The 17,832-nt window shown below is 45.6% G+C and overlaps 1 protein-coding gene across 2 annotated transcripts in view; it reads left to right on the top strand.

Annotated features, from left to right (window-relative positions):
- The window catches only part of USP47 (ubiquitin specific peptidase 47), a 99,008-nt gene that overhangs the window by 51,323 nt on the left and 29,853 nt on the right, over window positions 1-17,832 (top strand). Inside the window, exons 9-19 of one of the 2 annotated variants that reach the window (XM_056527981.1) lie at window positions 1,344-1,439; window positions 2,334-2,486; window positions 4,470-4,631; window positions 4,754-4,882; window positions 7,691-7,767; window positions 8,788-8,843; window positions 10,400-10,512; window positions 10,588-10,692; window positions 11,560-11,767; window positions 12,030-12,145; window positions 13,002-13,121. In XM_056527981.1, coding sequence (XP_056383956.1) covers window positions 1,344-1,439; window positions 2,334-2,486; window positions 4,470-4,631; window positions 4,754-4,882; window positions 7,691-7,767; window positions 8,788-8,843; window positions 10,400-10,512; window positions 10,588-10,692; window positions 11,560-11,767; window positions 12,030-12,145; window positions 13,002-13,121 — 1,335 coding nt within the window. Of the gene's footprint in view, window positions 1-1,343; window positions 1,440-2,333; window positions 2,487-4,466; window positions 4,632-4,753; window positions 4,883-7,690; window positions 7,768-8,787; window positions 8,844-10,399; window positions 10,513-10,587; window positions 10,693-11,559; window positions 11,768-12,029; window positions 12,146-13,001; window positions 13,122-17,832 lie in introns of both variants that reach the window. The other variant, XM_056527980.1, reaches the window with a different exon arrangement.

Genomic DNA, 17,832 nt, shown 5'->3' on the forward strand with positions numbered 1-17,832 from the left:
TATTTTTGCCAAGATTTTGTTTTCTTCGTGTCTATCCTGCTGTTTTAAACGGGTCGGTTCTGCCCATAGAGGAAACAGGTTGGGTAATAGACATATTTTACAGTTTTCCCTCATGCAGTTTGTTCAGTTAGAATTTTAGACCGTATTTACTTGTAGCATTTTAAAATTAATCTGAGAAAAAAAAGATATTAAGACATTCTCCTCCAATACAATGTAACCCAACCAGGGTGCCTCCAACTTTTGCAAAACTGCAACTCCTAGCATGCCCGGACAGCCAACGGCTGTCCGGGCATGCTAGGAGATGCAGTTTTGCAACAGCTGGAGGCACCCTGGTTGGGAAACATTGCAGTAGAGGAATGCTGGGAAATGTGCAACGACCTCGCATACACTAGCACATTTATTCTGCAGGGGAACACTTGCCCAACCCTTCTCTCCTCTGACATCCAGAGTCAACAGCGAGTCTTGAGTACAACGCACACATAGATGTGTTTCCTAACCAGGGTGCCTCCAGCTGTTGCAAAACTACAACTCCAAGCATGCACTCCCCATCCCCATATACACTAGCACATGTATTCTGCAGGAGGACACTTGCCCAACCCTTCTCTCCTCTGACATCCAGAGTCAGCAGAGTCTCGAGAGGCCATGATACACATATATCCCTGTGTTCCAACCAGGGTGCCTCCAGCTGTTGCAAGGCTACAACTCCCAGCTATACCTTTGTAGTTTTGCAACAGCAGGAGGCACCCTGGTTGGAAAACACTGCTCCAATAAAAACTAATACAGCCTTAGAAAAATTGTTTATTGGGGTACTCCAGCGTTCGACCGGGATCTCCACAACGATGCCCAAATCCGTCAGTTCACGGAGTGTGGGGTCGACACGTCCCCTCGATGCATTCTCTATGGAGTATAGTGCTCGGGTACCTTGGGCACTCCCATAGATGGTTCGTGGGAAGGATGTGTCGACCCCATGCTCTGTGCACAGGGAGATTCAGGCACTATTGTGCAGATTGCAGTTCGCGGGTGGGTAGGGGGTTGTTTGCTGGGTCCGAGTACCTGGGTCCGAGTACCTTTTTAAACCCTTTCCACTTTTCCAAGGCTCGGTTCCCACACTGTATTAGTGTGCCATATGGCCAGTCATCATGTGTGTCATGAACTGTAAATCGCGGCGTTTGTGCAATGCAGTATTGGCCGCATGGTTTTCACAGATGATACATTTAGAAAAACTTTTCAGATTTAAAAAAATCGTTCAGTCTTTGTGTCGTTTTGCAGCAGATGGAAAGGCACAGATTTGGGAACGTGGCTGTAAGTCTTGGTCTGAATTTTTTTTTTGTCATCAATACTAGGAAGAAGCATTGCACGCCTTCATTCAGCCCGAGACACTGGACGGTCCTAACCAATACTTCTGTGAGCGCTGCAAGAAGAAATGCGACGCCAGGAAGGTGAGGAGTCCGGAATTTCCAATAGAGAAGGGTAACACATGCGCTTATAACAGTCACCAGAATGAGCCCCCTGCTGTGCCCTGCGTTGTCTGCTCATGGCAGCAATCCGCCGCTACGAGCAGACACAATCTGCAGACATGCGCAGCACACTCAGACATCGCTGCCGCTCCCCCATGCTTCCTGAGCCAGGCTGAGAGCGGCTGTGATGTCTGTGAATGCACTGTGCGTGCGACTCGCAGATACCTGTCTGTCTGCTCGCAGTGGGGGATTGCTGCTATGAGCAGACAACGCAGGACACACAGGCGCAGCAGGAGGCTCACACTAGGGTCAGTCATGAGGTATGTGACCTTACCCTTAAAGGGGTACTCCGGTGGAAAACTTTTTTTATTTACATTTTTTTTATTTATTAACTGGTGCCAGAAAGTTAAACAGATATGTAAATTCTTCTATAAAAAAATATAAATAAAATCTTAATCCTTACAGTACTTATTAGCTGCGGAATACTACAGAGGAAGTTCTTTTCTTTTTGGAACACAGAGCTCTCTGCTGACATCACGAGCACAGTGCTCTCTGCTGACATCTCAGTCCATTTTAGGAACTGTCCAGAGCAGCATATGTTTGCTATGGGGATTTTCTCCTACTCTGGACAGTTCTTGGAACACAGTGCTCTCTGCTGACATCTCTGTCCATTTTAAGAAGAAAATAATTTCCTCTGTAGTATTCAGCTGCTAATAAGTACTGGAAGAATTAAGATTTTTTAATAGAAGTAATTTACAAATCTGTTTAACTTTCTGGCACCAGTTGATTTTAAAATAAAAAGCTTTCCCCCGGAGTATCCCTTTAAAGCTGTATTTGTTGCCTACGTAGATCTCATAAGTGGTCTTCCCTCTGCAGGGGCTGCGGTTTTTGCACTTTCCTTACCTCCTGACTCTGCAGCTGAAGAGATTCGACTTCGATTACACCAGCATGCACCGCATCAAGCTGAACGACCGTATGACCTTCCCCGAAGAGCTGGACATGAGTCCTTTCATCGATGTGGAGGACGAGGTGCGTTTCGGTTCCGTGTCGTAATTTTACATTTGACGTATAAGGGAATTGGCAGACGCTTTATGTAGGCTTTAGCAAAAGGATTCACTTAAACGGGTACTCCATTGGCCAGGGATGGAACATCTAGTTCCAAACGCTGTGTGTGCGCTGTGTGGGTCGGCCATGCCCCCTTGTGACGTTGGGCCATGCCCCCTCAGTGCAAGTCTATTGAAGGGGGTGTGACGGCCATCACATCCCTTCCCATAGACTTGCATTTAGGAAGGTGGCCACATCCCTGCATACACTAGCACATGTATTTTGCAGGGAGATACTTGCCCAACCCTTGTCTCCTCTGACATCCAGAGTCAACAGAGAGGCCATCGTACACACAGATCAGTGTTTCCCAACCAGTGTGCCTTCAGCTGTCGCATAGACTACAATTCCCAGCATGCCCGGACAGCCAACAGAGATCTCTCCTCATATACACTAGTACGTGTATTCTGCAGGGGGACACTTGCCCAACCCTTCTCTCCTCTGACATCCAGAGTCAACAGAGTTGCAAGGCCATCGTACACATAGATCAGTGTTTACAAACCTGTGTGCCTCCAGCAACCCAATGGGTAATAAAATCTGCTGCATAAAAAAATGACACAAAACTCTGCACGTGTGAATGTGCCCTAAAGACTAATCGCAGATGAGGGTTTGCTACTGTATCATGTCTATATAGCGGCAAACCTCATTCCTAGTTTGTTATAATGTATCTGTGCAGGTAAAACATATCCAAAATGTATACTAGGTTGCTATAGCGTTTAACCTCTGATCTGCTGGATACCTGTAACAATATCAGTAGGGACTGACTCTATTTTTTTCTGGCGCTGTTGATGCACAGACTATTGTCCAGCACAGTGTTTCCCAACCAGGGTCCCTCCAGCAGTTACAAGATTACAACTCCCAGCATGCCGAGAGTTGTAGTTTTGAAACAACTGGAGGCCTCTGGTTGGGAAACACTGCAGTAGAGGAATTCTGGGAAATGTGCAACGACCCCTCATACACTAGCACATGTATTCTGCAAGGGGATACTTGTCCGACCCTTCTCTCCTCTGACATCCGGAGTCAAAAGAGAGTCGAGAGGCTATCATACACATAGATCAGTGTTTACCAACCAGTGTGCCTCCAGCTGTTGCAAAACTACAACTCCCAGCATGTACTCCCCATCCCCGTATACACTTGTACATGTATTCTGCAGGGGGAAACTTGCCCGACTCTTCTCTCCTCTGTCAACCAGAGTCAACAGAGAGTCAAGAGGCCATCGTACACTTAGACCAGTTTTTCCCAAATGAGTGTGCCTCCAGCTGTTGTAAAACTACAACTCCCAGCATACCTGGACAGCCAAAGGCTGTCTGGGCATGCTGGGAGTTGTAGTTTTGCAACAGCTGAAGGCACACTCATTTGGGAAACATTGGTCTTTTCTATGGGGATTTGCTCCTACTCTGGACAGTTCCTAAAATGGACAGAGGTGTCAGCAGAGAGCACTGTGGTCAGGCAGAAAGGAAATTCAAAAAGAAAAGCACTTCCTGTGAATCATACAGCAGCTGATAAGTACTGGAAGGATTAAGATTTTTTTAATAGAAGTAACATACAAATCTGTTTAACTTTTCGGCACCAGTTGATTTAAAAAAAATATAAATAAATAAATAAAAAATTTCCACCGGAGTACCCCTTTAATGAGTGCATGCATTAGATCAGTATTTCCCAACCAGTGTGCCTCCAGCTGTTTTAAAACTATAACTCCCAGCGTGCCCGGACAGCCTTTGGCTGTCTGGGCATGCTGGGAGTTGTAGTTTTGCAACAGCTGAAGGCACCCGGGTTGGGAAACACTGGTCTAGAATGTGTAATGCACAGCTCCTCACATTGTGATGCGTAGGAGCACCCCCACGCCTGACTAGACGAGAGCCGCCAGTAACGTTTATCGCTGCCTTTGTCTTGTTTTATCTCCTCAAGAAGTCCCCTCAGACGGAGAGCTGTACGGACAGCGGGGCAGAGAACGAGGGGAGCTGTCACAGCGACCAGATGAGCAATGATTTCTGCACGGATGACGCCCTGGATGAAGGGATTTGTCTCGAAAGCAGCAACAGCGTTGACAAGCCAAACAAATCATCGGAAAAGGTAAATGCGAGCTGACAGGCGGCGAGGACTGGGATGACAGCCGCGCCACTGAGCAAAGAAAACTTGCAGGAAATGTTTTTGTTTTATTTATTTTTTATTAATTAACTTTTTATTTCCTCTAGAATTCTTTGTATGAACTCTTCTCTGTGATGGTCCATTCAGGCAGCGCTGCCGGCGGACATTACTATGCCTGTATCAAGTCTTTCGCTGATGACCAGTGGTATAGCTTCAATGATCAGCATGTCAGTCGGGTGAGGTTTTGGAATATACCGTGATTACAGCAAAATAATATTGATTTATTTCTTCTTCTTCTTCTTATTATTATTATTATTATTATTATTATTAATAATACTATAATAAAATGAATATAATAAAATATTTATTAATCATAATAATAATTTGTATTATTATTATATAATATAAATAATAATATAATCACATATTAATTATTAATCATAATTAGAGATGAACAAACTTACAGTAAATTCGATTCGTCATGAACTTCTCGGCTCGGCAGTTGATGGCTTTTCCTGCATAAATTAGTTCAGCTTTCCGGTGCTCCGGTGGGCTGGAAAAGGTGGATTCAGTCCTAGAAAAGAGTCTCCTAGGACTGTATCCACCTTTTCCAGCCCACGGGAGCACCTGAAATCTGAACTAATTTATGCAGGAAAAGTCCAACTGCCGAGCCGAGAAGTTTGTGACGAATCGAATTTACTGTAAGTTTGCTCATCTCTAATCATAATTATTATTCACACAACAGGGTACATTTCTTAAAGGGGTTATCCAGGAAAAAACTTTAACTGGCTCCAGAAAGTTAAACAGATTAGTAAATTACTTCTATAAAATAAAAAAATCCTAATACTTTCAGTACTTATGAGCTGCTGAAGTTGAGTTGTTCTTTTCTGTCCTAAGTGCTCTCTGATGACACCTGTCTCGGGAACTGTGCAGAGTAGAAGCAAATCCCCATAGCAAACCTCTTCTGCTCTGTGCAGTTCCCGAGACAAGCAGAGATGTCAGCAGAGAGCACTGTTGTCAGACAGAAAACAACAACTCAACTACAGCAGCTGATAATTATTGGAAGGATTAAGATTTTTTATTGGAAGTAATTTACAAATCTGTTTAACTTTCTGGAGCCAGTTGATATAAAAAAAAGGTTTTTCCTGGATAATCCCTTTAAGAAATCTACTCTGTTGTGTAAATAATAATAAAAATAATAATAGTAATAATAATTTTTTTTCTGGAACACCCCTTTAATGCTGTTTAATACTTAGACCAGTGTTTCCTACCCATGCTGCCTCCGGCTGCTGAAAAACGAAAACTTATCCCCCCCGCCCCCCCCCCCCCCCCCCCCATAAACTAGCACATGTATTCTGCAGATGGACACTTGTCCGACCCTTCTCTCCTCTGACATTTAGAGTCGACAGAGTTAAGAGGCCATTGTACACCTAGATCAGTGTTATCCACTCAAGGTGCGTCCAGCTGTAGCAAAGAATGCCTGGACACCAGTTTTGCAACAGCTGGAGGCACCCGGTTTGGGGAAACACTGATCTATGTGTACGATGGCCTTTCGACTCTTTGTTGACTCTGGAAGTCAGAGGAGAGGAGGGTTAGGGCAAGTGTCCCCCTGCAGAATACATGTGCTACTGTATTTTGGAATGGGGAGTGCATGCTGGGAGTTGTAGATTTGCAACAGCTGGAGGCACCCTGGTTGAGGAAACACTGATCTATGTGTATGATGACCTCTCGGCTCTGTAGACTCTGGATGTCAGAGGAGAGAAGGGTTAGGGCAAGTGTCCCCCTGCAAAATACATGTCCAGGTGTATATAGGTATGAGGAGTGCGTGCTGGGAGTTGTAGTTCATACCTGTAATGTGAATTCTGTCCCGATATGGTCAGAGCAGTTCCCAACAGACCCGCTTGGCTTATGAGGCCTATCATGTTCCATCATTGCGTCCGTCATTCTGACAGAAAGAATAGCGTTGCATAGTCTTCACTGCTACTGTATGGATGTGATATACATATGGCAGATCATACTGTAGGGCAGTGGCCTCCAACCTGCGGACCTCCAGATGTTGCAAAACTACAACTCCCAGCATGCCCGGACAGCCGTTGGCTGTCCGGGCATGCTGGGAATTGTAGTTTTGCAACATCTGGAGGGCCGCAGGTTGGAGACCACTGCTGTAGGGAGTGAACGTTTCCCATCCCAGATCCCATGTTGTCCTGCGCAGACGGATTCTACAGACAAGTCTCCCGCACCCAGACAAAAATAACCGGATATCCATAATGGAGGCAGGAACCTGAATTATAACCCAATATCTATATCAAATATAGTTAAAGGGGTACTCCGGTGAAAACCTTTTTTCTTTTAAATCAACTGGTGGCAGAAAGTTAAACCTATTTGTATATTACTTCTATTAAAAAATCTTAATCGTTCCAGTACTTATTAGCTGCTGAATGCTACAGAGGAAATTCCTTTCTTTTTGGAACACTGATGACATCACGAGCACAGTGCTCTCTGCTGACATCTCTGTCCATTTTAGCAACCATGCAGCGCAGATGTATGCTAAGGGCAGCATGGTGGCTCAGTGGTTAGCACCGCTGCCTTGCAGTGCTGGGGACTTGGGTTCAAATCCCACTAAGGACAACAATAAATAAAGTGTTATTATTATTATAATAACGTCAGCAGAGAGAACTGTGCTCGTGATGTCATCAGAGAGCATTCCAAAAAGAAAAGAATTTCCTCTGTAGTATTCAGCAGCTAATAAGTACAGGAAGGATTAAGATTTTTTAATAGAAGTAATTTACAAATATGTTTAACTTTTTGCCACCAGTTGATATAAAAGAAAAAAGGTTTTCACCGGAGTACCCCTTTAGTCATGTCTGCCATATAAGAATAGAGGAGGTGACCTGGTAATCTATTGGCAGATGTCTTTTTTTATGTACATTAGATATACAGGATGTTCTGTGCGCACGCATTTATGCCTCATCCGTTTTCTACATCGTCTGAATTGCGCCTGACATTGATTCATGGAATGAGCGGACATGTTTTTATTCTCACAGATCACTCCAGAGGATATAAAGAAAACCTATGGCGGGTCTACAGGAAGCCGCGGATACTACTCCAGTGCCTTCGCTAGGTGGGTGCAAACCTGCGTCTCCTCACTTCATTGTCTGGTCCAGGAAGTCTTCAGCTCTTGGAAAAAACTACAACCACCGGGATTGCTGGGAGTTGTAGTTTTGCAACAGCTGGTGTCACCCTGGGTGAGAAACATTGGTCTTATGTCATGGGGCGTCTCCGGTTAGAATTATAATTAGAAAAAAAATCAATCTCCTGTTGTGTATTTGCTATACTGCCCCCTGCTGTTATACAATAATTATAGCACTGTTTGCTGTCTTTATCATTTCCTCTGGAACCCGGAACACAACAGGAAAGTGTTTGGCGAATATCTGCCTGTGTTATATATTTCTTAGTCATTTAATGAGCTTATGTTAAAAATATATGAATAATAAATATATATATATATATATATATATATATATATATATATATATATATATATATATATATTAATATTATAGTGTGTGTATATATATACCTCCAAAAAAGAAAAGCGGCACTCCAATGGCAAAAAAAGGTGTGTTTATTCACCCATCAAGTCAATGCGACGTTTCAGCCTCACAATGAAGCCTTTCGTGACGTCACAGCCCACCCCCGTCAATACAAGTCTATGGGAGGGGGCGTGGTGGTCATCACGCCCCCCTGCCATGGACTTGCATTAAGGGGACGGGCCGTGATGTCATGAGGGGCGGAGCCATGATGTCGCGCTGCTCCGGCCCCTGTATAGCCCGTCATTACGTGCAGAGCGAATGCGCTCTGTGCAGTAATGATGGCGGGGTGCCGCAGCGGCGATCCCCGGGGTCCCCAGCAACGGGACCGCGGCGAACTAACATCTTATCCCCTATCCTTTGGATAGGGGATAAGATGCCAGGGGCTGAGTACCCCTTTAATGCTGAGAACTGGCTTGATAACTCAACAAAACTTGAAACCTTAGGTTTTCACAGGATTTGGAAGGGTTAATTTTCTTGACACAAGTGATTACATTATGGTCCAAGACTGAAATATGTATATTTTATAAGTGGGTTTTTTTTCCTTGCAGTTCTACTAATGCATATATGCTAATGTACCGTCTGAAGAACCCGGCCAGAAATTCAAGTGAGTAACTAATTATTATAGATGAATAACAGGTTACAGTCAATATTCTGCCGGTTCTTATATAGATGTGATCTACCTAAACAGCGGAGCCACTGTGTATATACATTACATTCCGTATCCTGTATTATACCCCAGAGCTGTACTCACTATTCTGCTGTGTATATACATTACATTACTTATCCTGTACTGATCCTGAGTTATATCCTGTATTATACCCCAGAGCTGTACTCACTATTCTGCTGTGTATATACATTACATTACTTATCCTGTACTGATCCTGAGTTATATCCTGTATTATACTCCAGAGCTGTACTCACTATTCTGCTGGTGAGGTCACTGTGTACATACATTACATTACTTATCCTGTACTGATCCTGAGATATATCCTGTATTATACTCCAGAGCTGCACTCACTATTCTGCTGGTGAGATCACTGTGTACATACATTACATTACTTATCCTGTACTGATCCTGAGTTATATCCTGTATTATACTCCAGAGCTGTACTCACTATTCTGCTGGTGAGATCACTGTGTACATACATTACATTACTTATCCTGTACTGATCCTGAGTTATATCCTGTATTATACCCCAGAGCTGTACTCACTATTCTGCTGGTGGGATCACTGTGTACATACATTACATTACTTATCCTGTACTGATCCTGAGTTATATCCTGTATTATACTCCAGAGCTGTACTCACTATTCTGCTGGTGAGGTCACTGTGTACATACATTACATTACTTATCCTGTACTGATCCTGAGTTATATCCTGTATTATACTCCAGAGCTGTACTCACTATTCTGCTGGTGAGGTCACTGTGTACATACATTACATTACTTATCCTGTACTGATCCTGAGTTATATCCGGTATTATACTCCAGAGCTGTACTCACTATTCTGCTGGTGAGGTCACTGTGTACATACATTACATTACTTATCCTATACTGATCCTGAGTTATATCCTGTATTATACCCCAGAGCTGCACTCACTATTCTGCTGGTGAGGTCACTGTGTACATACATTACATTACTTATCCTGAGCTATATTTTGTATTATACTCCAGAGCTGTACTCACTATTCTGCTGGTGAGGTCACTGTGTACATACATTACATTACTTATCCTGTACTGATCCTGAGTTATATCCTGTATTATACTCCAGAGCTGCACTCACTATTCTGCTGGTGAGGTCACTGTGTACATACATTACATTACTTATCCTGTACTGATCCTGAGTTATATCCTGTATTATACTCCAGAGCTGTACTCACTATTCTGCTGGTGAGGTCTCTGTGTACATACATTACATTACTTATCCTGTATTATACTCCAGAGCTGTCCTCTTAGTTCTGCTTTCCCTGCTTGTTCAGTGTTTGCACAGTTTCGGTAGATGACCTCTGGTACCATGTGATCATTTGAGGTCACATGACTGCCCCCATCCAGCACATTATAGGATCTAAGCTGTTGGATTCCTCCTGACCAGACCCCATGTATTTGTGACCACATTAGCGCCTCCTCCTGGCTCAGTCTCTTATGTCATTTACTCTTCAGAGTTTCTTGAGGCCTCAGAATTTCCGGATCACATAAAACATCTGGTGCATAAAGAGATGGAACAAGAGGAGGAAGAGAAGCGTCAGCGGGAGATTGAGCGCAATACGTGTAAAGTAAGTGACCGACGTCTTCTAGGGTGGGACATTGAGTAGCAGGAGGACGGCTGATGAAGTTCTGTTCTCTTCCAGCTGAAGCTTTTCTGCATGCATCCTGTCAAACAAATCCTGATGGAGAACAAGCTGGAAGTTCACAAGGACAAGACCATGAAGGAAGCCGTGGAGATCGCCTATAAGGTATTGTGCACCGCATGGGGACGAGGGTGGAGGGACGGGTCCAGGGTCATTGTGTCACTGGTGATACCATCGCACAGTGCGGACTATACTCGGCCTGTACAGTGTTTACTATGCCCTGCCTGTGCGGACTATACTCAGCCTGTACAGTGTTTACTATGCCCTGCCTGTGCGGACTATACTCAGCCTGTACAGTGCTTACTATGCCCTGCCTGTGCGGACTATACCCGGCCAGTGGTGTGCGGGGGCTGTACCCGGCCAGTGGTGTGCGGGGGCTGTACCCGGCCAGTGGTGTGCGGGGGCTGTACCCGGCCAGTGGTGTGCGGGGGCTGTACCCGGCCAGTGGTGTGCGGGGGCTGTACCCGGCCAGTGGTGTGCGGGGGCTGTACCCGGCCAGTGGTGTGCGGGGGCTGTACCCGGCCAGTGGTGTGCGGGGGCTGTACCCGGCCAGTGGTGTGCGGGGGCTGTACCCGGCCAGTGGTGTGCGGGGGCTGTACCCGGCCAGTGGTGTGCGGGGGCTGTACCCGGCCAGTGGTGTGCGGGGGCTGTACCCGGCCAGTGGTGTGCGGGGGCTGTACCCGGCCAGTGGTGTGCGGGGGCTGTACCCGGCCAGTGGTGTGCGGGGGCTGTACCCGGCCAGAACTAAGTAAGTTAAGTGGTTGCCGACTAGTCAGGAGCTATATTGCCCTTGGAAAGCTTCGTTCACATCATAGTTTGCACTTGTGTGTCATGCATATATCGGGATGCTGACTCGGTTGTGACATGAAATGGCAAAACGTGATGTGAACGAGCCCCAAAATGCTAGATTATTGGCTGTATGCAATAGATTATACGTCATACTGATGGCTGCTCTTGTCGTGTGTGTTACAGATTATGGATTTGGAAGGTGTCATTCCCCTTGACTGTTGCCGATTAGTGAAATACGACGAGTTTCACGACTACTTAGAGCGATCGTACGAGGACGAAGAAGACCGGCCAATGGGGCTCCTGCTCGGCGGCGTCAAGTCCTCCTACATGTTTGATCTCCTCCTGGAAACGAAGCGGCCGGACCAAGTTTTTCAGTCTTATAAACCTGGAGGTAATGGCGTCGGAGTAAAGGCTTCTTTTTGCCTGTCGGGGCTTGGAAGCCAATGGGAGTGGGATCCTAAAACAAGGCCTTTTTTATTTATTTCTATGTTTATACTACTATTTCAAATGGTGCGTCCCAACCAGGGAAGGCCGGAGCCCCCATCTGCACCATACCCCCAAATTTTAGTAAAAAAAAGGCAGGAATATATCCGACCCTATGATTAGAGTTTCTGCATTACATGACCAGTCTATGATGTTTGTCTTGTCTCCAGAGGTGATGGTGAAGGTGTATGTGGTGGAACTGAAGACGGAAACCATTGCTCCTCCGGTCAGCATCCGCGCCTATCTCAGTCAGACCATCCAGGAGTTTAAGCAGCTTATATCTAAGGTTAGGTGGAGTTTAAATCTTGCATGTGTAATCTTTTTAGTTATTTTTTCTCTTTCCTTCCATCCAGTGTTTTCCAATCTGGGTGCCTCCAGCTGTTGAAAAACTTAAAATCCCAGAATATACTTGTACATGTACATGTATGTTGCATGGGGACACTTGCCTGACCCTACTCTCCCCTGACAACCAGTCTTAAAGAGGTACTCCGCTGGAAACATCCCCAAAGGACGTCCCCTCCATTCACGTCTATGTGAGGAGGCGTGACTGCCATGTACCAGCCGGCACACCCCCTCCCATAGACATGAATGGAGGAGGCATGACGTGACTTCACGAACGCGGAAGCTGCAAGCTTCCATGTTCCCGATAACGCAGCTGCCGTGCCGGAGATCGCGGGTTCGCCATCGGCAGGACTTCGCGATCTAAAATCTTATCCCATATCCTGGATTTCAAATGGAGTACACCTTCAACATAGAGTTGAGAGGCCATCATACGCATAGATCAGTGTTTCTAACCAGTGTGCCTCCAGCTGTTGCAAAACTGCAACTCCCAGCATGCCCGGACAGCCAACGGCTGTCCGGGCATGCTGGGAGTTGCAGTTTTTCTACAGCCCAATGCACACTGGTTGGAAAACACGGCTTTACACTCTGCACTTTGACTTTGTCCTAGGCCTGGCCGGAAGTCCAATAAAGCCTTTGGCTGCCGGGCATGCTGGGATTTCAACAGCAGGAGGCACACTGGTTGGGAAACACTGCTCCCCAATACTGACTTAATTCATACACACAGGTCCATAGATCACCGTGACTACTTTCGTAATCTTATTTTACTTTGTATTAAACCTTCTGACTCTTTTTCATTTCAGAGCATAGATCTGCATCCTGAACACATGCGGATCGTTCTGGAGCGCTGTTACAATGACCTGCGCCTTCTCAGTGTGCCCAACAAGACGCTGAAGGCCGAGGGGTTCTTCAGAAGCAATAAGGTGAGTGTTGCCTCCTTTTTCTTTCAGTCCCTAACTCCGTCATGTGATCAGTACGGTCTCATATAGTCTATAGGACTGTTCTGCTCACATAGAAGCGTGCACTTAGTGCGTTCTCTCCCTATCCTATCATGTGATCATTACGGTCTCATATAGTCTATAGGACTGTTCTGCTCACATAGAAGCGTGCACTTAGTGCGTTCTCTCCTGACCCTATCATGTGATCAGTACGGTCTCATATAGGCTATAGGACTGTTCTGCTCACATAGGAGAAGCGTGCACTTAGTGCGTTCTCTCCTGACCCTATCATGTGATCAGTACGGTCTCATATAGTCTATAGGACTGTTCTGTTCACATAGAAGCGTGCACTCAGTATGCGTTCTCTCCTGACCCTATCATGTGATCAGTACAGTCTGATATAGTCTATGGGACTGTTCTGCTCACATAGGAGAAGCGTGCACTTAGTGCGTTCTCTCCTGACCCTATCACCTGATCAGTACGGTCTCATATAGTCTATAGGACTGTTCTGCTCACATAGAAGCGTGCACTTAGTGCGTTCTCTCTCGACCCTATCACCTGATCAGTACGGTCTCATATAGTCTATAGGACTGTTCTGCTCACATAGAAGCGTGCACTTAGTGCGTTCTCTCCCGACCCTATCACCTGATCAGTACGGTCTCATATAGTCTATAGGACTGTTCTGCTCACATAGAAGCGTACACTTAGTGCGTTCTCTCCTGACCCTATCATGTGATCAGTACGGTCTCATATAGTCTATGGGACTGTTCTGCTCACATAGAAGCATGCACTTAGTGCGTTCTCTCCTGACCCTATCATGTGATCAGTACGGTCTCATATAGTCTATAGGACTGTTCTGCTCACATAGAAGCGTGCACTTAGTGCATTCTCTCCTGACCCTATCATGTGATCAGTACGGTGTCATATAGTCTATAGGACTGTTCTGCTCACATAGGGGAAGCGTGCACTTAGTGCGTTCTCTCCCGACCCTATCATGTGATCAGTACGGTCTCATATAGTCTATAGGACTGTTCTGCTCACATAGAAGCGTGCACTTAGTGCGTTCTCTCCTGTCCCTATCATGTGATCAGTACGGTCTCATATAGTCTATAGGACTGTTCTGCTCACATAGAAGCGTGCACTTAGTGCGTTCTCTCCTGACTCTATCATGTGATCAGTACGGTGTCATATAGTCTATAGGACTGTTCTGCTCACATAGGGGAAGCGTGCACTTAGTGCATTCTCTCCTGACCCTATCATGTGATCAGTACGGTGTCATATAGTCTATAGGACTGTTCTGCTCACATAGGAGAAGCGTGCACTTAGTGCGTTCTCTCCCTATCCTATCATGTGATCATTACGGTCTCATATAGTCTATAGGACTGTTCTGCTCACATAGGAGAAGCGTGCACTTAGTGCGTTCTCTCCTGACTCTATCATGTGATCAGTACGGTCTGATATAGTCTATGGGACTGTTCTGCTCACATAGGAGAAGCGTGCACTCAGTGTGCGTTCTCTCCTGACTCTATCATGTGATCAGTACGGTCTCATATAGTCTATAGGACTGTTCTGCTCACATAGGAGAAGCGTGCACTTAGTGCGTTCTCTCCTGACCCTATCATGTGATCAGTACGGTCTCATATAGTCTATAGGACTGTTCTGCTCACATAGAAGCGTGCACTTAGTGCATTCTCTCCTGACCCTATCATGTGATCAGTACGGTGTCATATAGTCTATAGGACTGTTCTGCTCACATAGGGGAAGCGTGCACTTAGTGCGTTCTCTCCCGACCCTATCATGTGATCAGTACGGTCTCATATAGTCTATAGGACTGTTCTGCTCACATAGAAGCGTGCACTTAGTGCGTTCTCTCCTGACTCTATCATGTGATCAGTACGGTCTCATATAGTCTATAGGACTGTTCTGCTCACATAGAAGCGTGCACTTAGTGCGTTCTCTCCTGACTCTATCATGTGATCAGTACGGTGTCATATAGTCTATAGGACTGTTCTGCTCACATAGGGGAAGCGTGCACTTAGTGCGTTCTCTCCTGACCCTATCATGTGATCAGTACGGTCTCATATAGTCTATAGGACTGTTCTGCTCACATAGGAGAAGCGTGCACTTAGTGCATTCTCTCCTGACCCTATCATGTGATCAGTACGGTGTCATATAGTCTATAGGACTGTTCTGCTCACATAGGAGAAGCGTGCACTTAGTGCGTTCTCTCCCTATCCTATCATGTGATCATTACGGTCTCATATAGTCTATAGGACTGTTCTGCTCACATAGGAGAAGCGTGCACTTAGTGCGTTCTCTCCTGACCCTATCATGTGATCAGTACGGTCTCATATAGTCTATAGGACTGTTCTGCTCACATAGGAGAAGCGTGCACTTAGTGCATTCTCTCCTGACCCTATCATGTGATCAGTACGGTGTCATATAGTCTATAGGACTGTTCTGCTCACATAGGAGAAGCGTGCACTTAGTGCGTTCTCTCCCTATCCTATCATGTGATCATTACGGTCTCATATAGTCTATAGGACTGTTCTGCTCACATAGGAGAAGCGTGCACTTAGTGCGTTCTCTCCTGATCCTATTATGTGATCAGTACGGTCTCATATAGTCTATAGGACTGTTCTGCTCACATAGGAGAAGCGTGCACTTAGTGCGTTCTCTCCTGACTCTATCATGTGATCAGTACGGTCTGATATAGTCTATGGGACTGTTCTGCTCACATAGGAGAAGCGTGCACTCAGTGTGCGTTCTCTCCTGACTCTATCATGTGATCAGTACGGTCTCATATAGTCTATAGGACTGTTCTGCTCACATAGGAGAAGCGTGCACTTAGTGCGTTCTCTCCTGACCCTATCATGTGATCAGTACGGTCTCATATAGTCTATAGGACTGTTCTGCTCACATAGGAGAAGCGTGCACTTAGTGCGTTCTCTCCTGACCCTATCATGTGATCAGTACGGTCTCATATAGTCTATAGGACTGTTCTGCTCACATAGAAGCGTGCACTTAGTGCGTTCTCTCCTGACCCTATCATGTGATCAGTACGGTGTCATATAGTCTATAGGACTGTTCTGCTCACATAGGAGAAGCGTGCACTTAGTGCGTTCTCTCCTGACCCTATCATGTGATCAGTACGGTCTCATAAAGTCTATAGGACTGTTCTGCTCACATAGGAGAAGCGTGCACTTAGTGCGTTCTCTCCTGACCCTATCATGTGATCAGTACGGTCTTATAGTCTATAGGACTGTTCTGCTCACATAGAAGCGTGCACTTAGTGCGTTCTCTCCTGACCCTATCATGTGATCAGTACGGTCTCATATAGTCTATAGGACTGTTCTGCTCACATAGAAGCGTGCACTTAGTGCGTTCTCTCCTGACCCTATTATGTGATCAGTACGGTCTCATATAGTCTATAGGACTGTTCTGCTCACATAGAAGCGTGCACTTAGTGCGTTCTCTCCTGACTCTATCATGTGATCAGTACGGTCTCATATAGTCTATAGGACTGTTCTGCTCACATAGAAGAAGCGTGCACTTAGTGCGTTCTCTCCTGACCCTATCATGTGATCAGTACGGTCTCATATAGTCTATAGGACTGTTCTGCTCACATAGGAGAAGCATGCACTTAGTGCGTTCTCTCCTGACCCTATCATGTGATCAGTACGGTCTCATATAGTCTATAGGACTGTTCTGCTCACATAGGAGAAGCGTGCACTTAGTGCGTTCTCTCCTGACCCTATCATGTGATCAGTACGGTCTCATATAGTCTATAGGACTGTTCTGCTCACATAGGAGAAGCCTGCACTTAGTGCGTTCTCTCCTGACCCTATCATGTGATCAGTACGGTCTCATAAAGTCTATAGGACTGTTCTGCTCACATAGGAGAAGCGTGCACTTAGTGCGTTCTCTCCTGACCCTATCATGTGATCAGTACGGTCTCATATAGTCTATAGGACTGTTCTGCTCACATAGAAGCGTGCACTTAGTGCGTTCTCTCCTGACCCTATCATGTGATCAGTACGGTCTCATATAGTCTATAGGACTGTTCTGCTCACATAGAAGCGTGCACTTAGTGCGTTCTCTCCTGACCCTATTATGTGATCAGTACGGTCTCATATAGTCTATAGGACTGTTCTGCTCACATAGAAGCGTGCACTTAGTGCGTTCTCTCCTGACCCTATTATGTGATCAGTACGGTCTCATATAGTCTATAGGACTGTTCTGCTCACATAGAAGCGTGCACTTAGTGCGTTCTCTCCTGACCCTATTATGTGATCAGTACGGTCTCATATAGTCTATAGGACTGTTCTGCTCACATAGAAGCGTTCACTTAGTGCGTTCTCTCCTGACCCTATCATGTGATCAGTACGGTCTCATATAGTCTATAGGACTGTTCTGCTCACATAGAAGCGTGCACTTAGTGCGTTCTCTCCTGACCCTATTATGTGATCAGTACGGTCTCATATAGTCTATAGGACTGTTCTGCTCACATAGAAGCGTGCACTTAGTGCGTTCTCTCCTGACTCTATCATGTGATCAGTACGGTCTCATATAGTCTATAGGACTGTTCTGCTCACATAGAAGAAGCGTGCACTTAGTGCGTTCTCTCCTGACCCTATCATGTGATCAGTACGGTCTCATATAGTCCATAGGACTGTTCTGCTCACATAGAAGCGTG

The sequence above is a fragment of the Hyla sarda genome, chromosome 6 (genome assembly GCF_029499605.1).
Source record: "Hyla sarda isolate aHylSar1 chromosome 6, aHylSar1.hap1, whole genome shotgun sequence".
Taxonomy (NCBI): Eukaryota; Metazoa; Chordata; class Amphibia; order Anura; family Hylidae; genus Hyla; species Hyla sarda.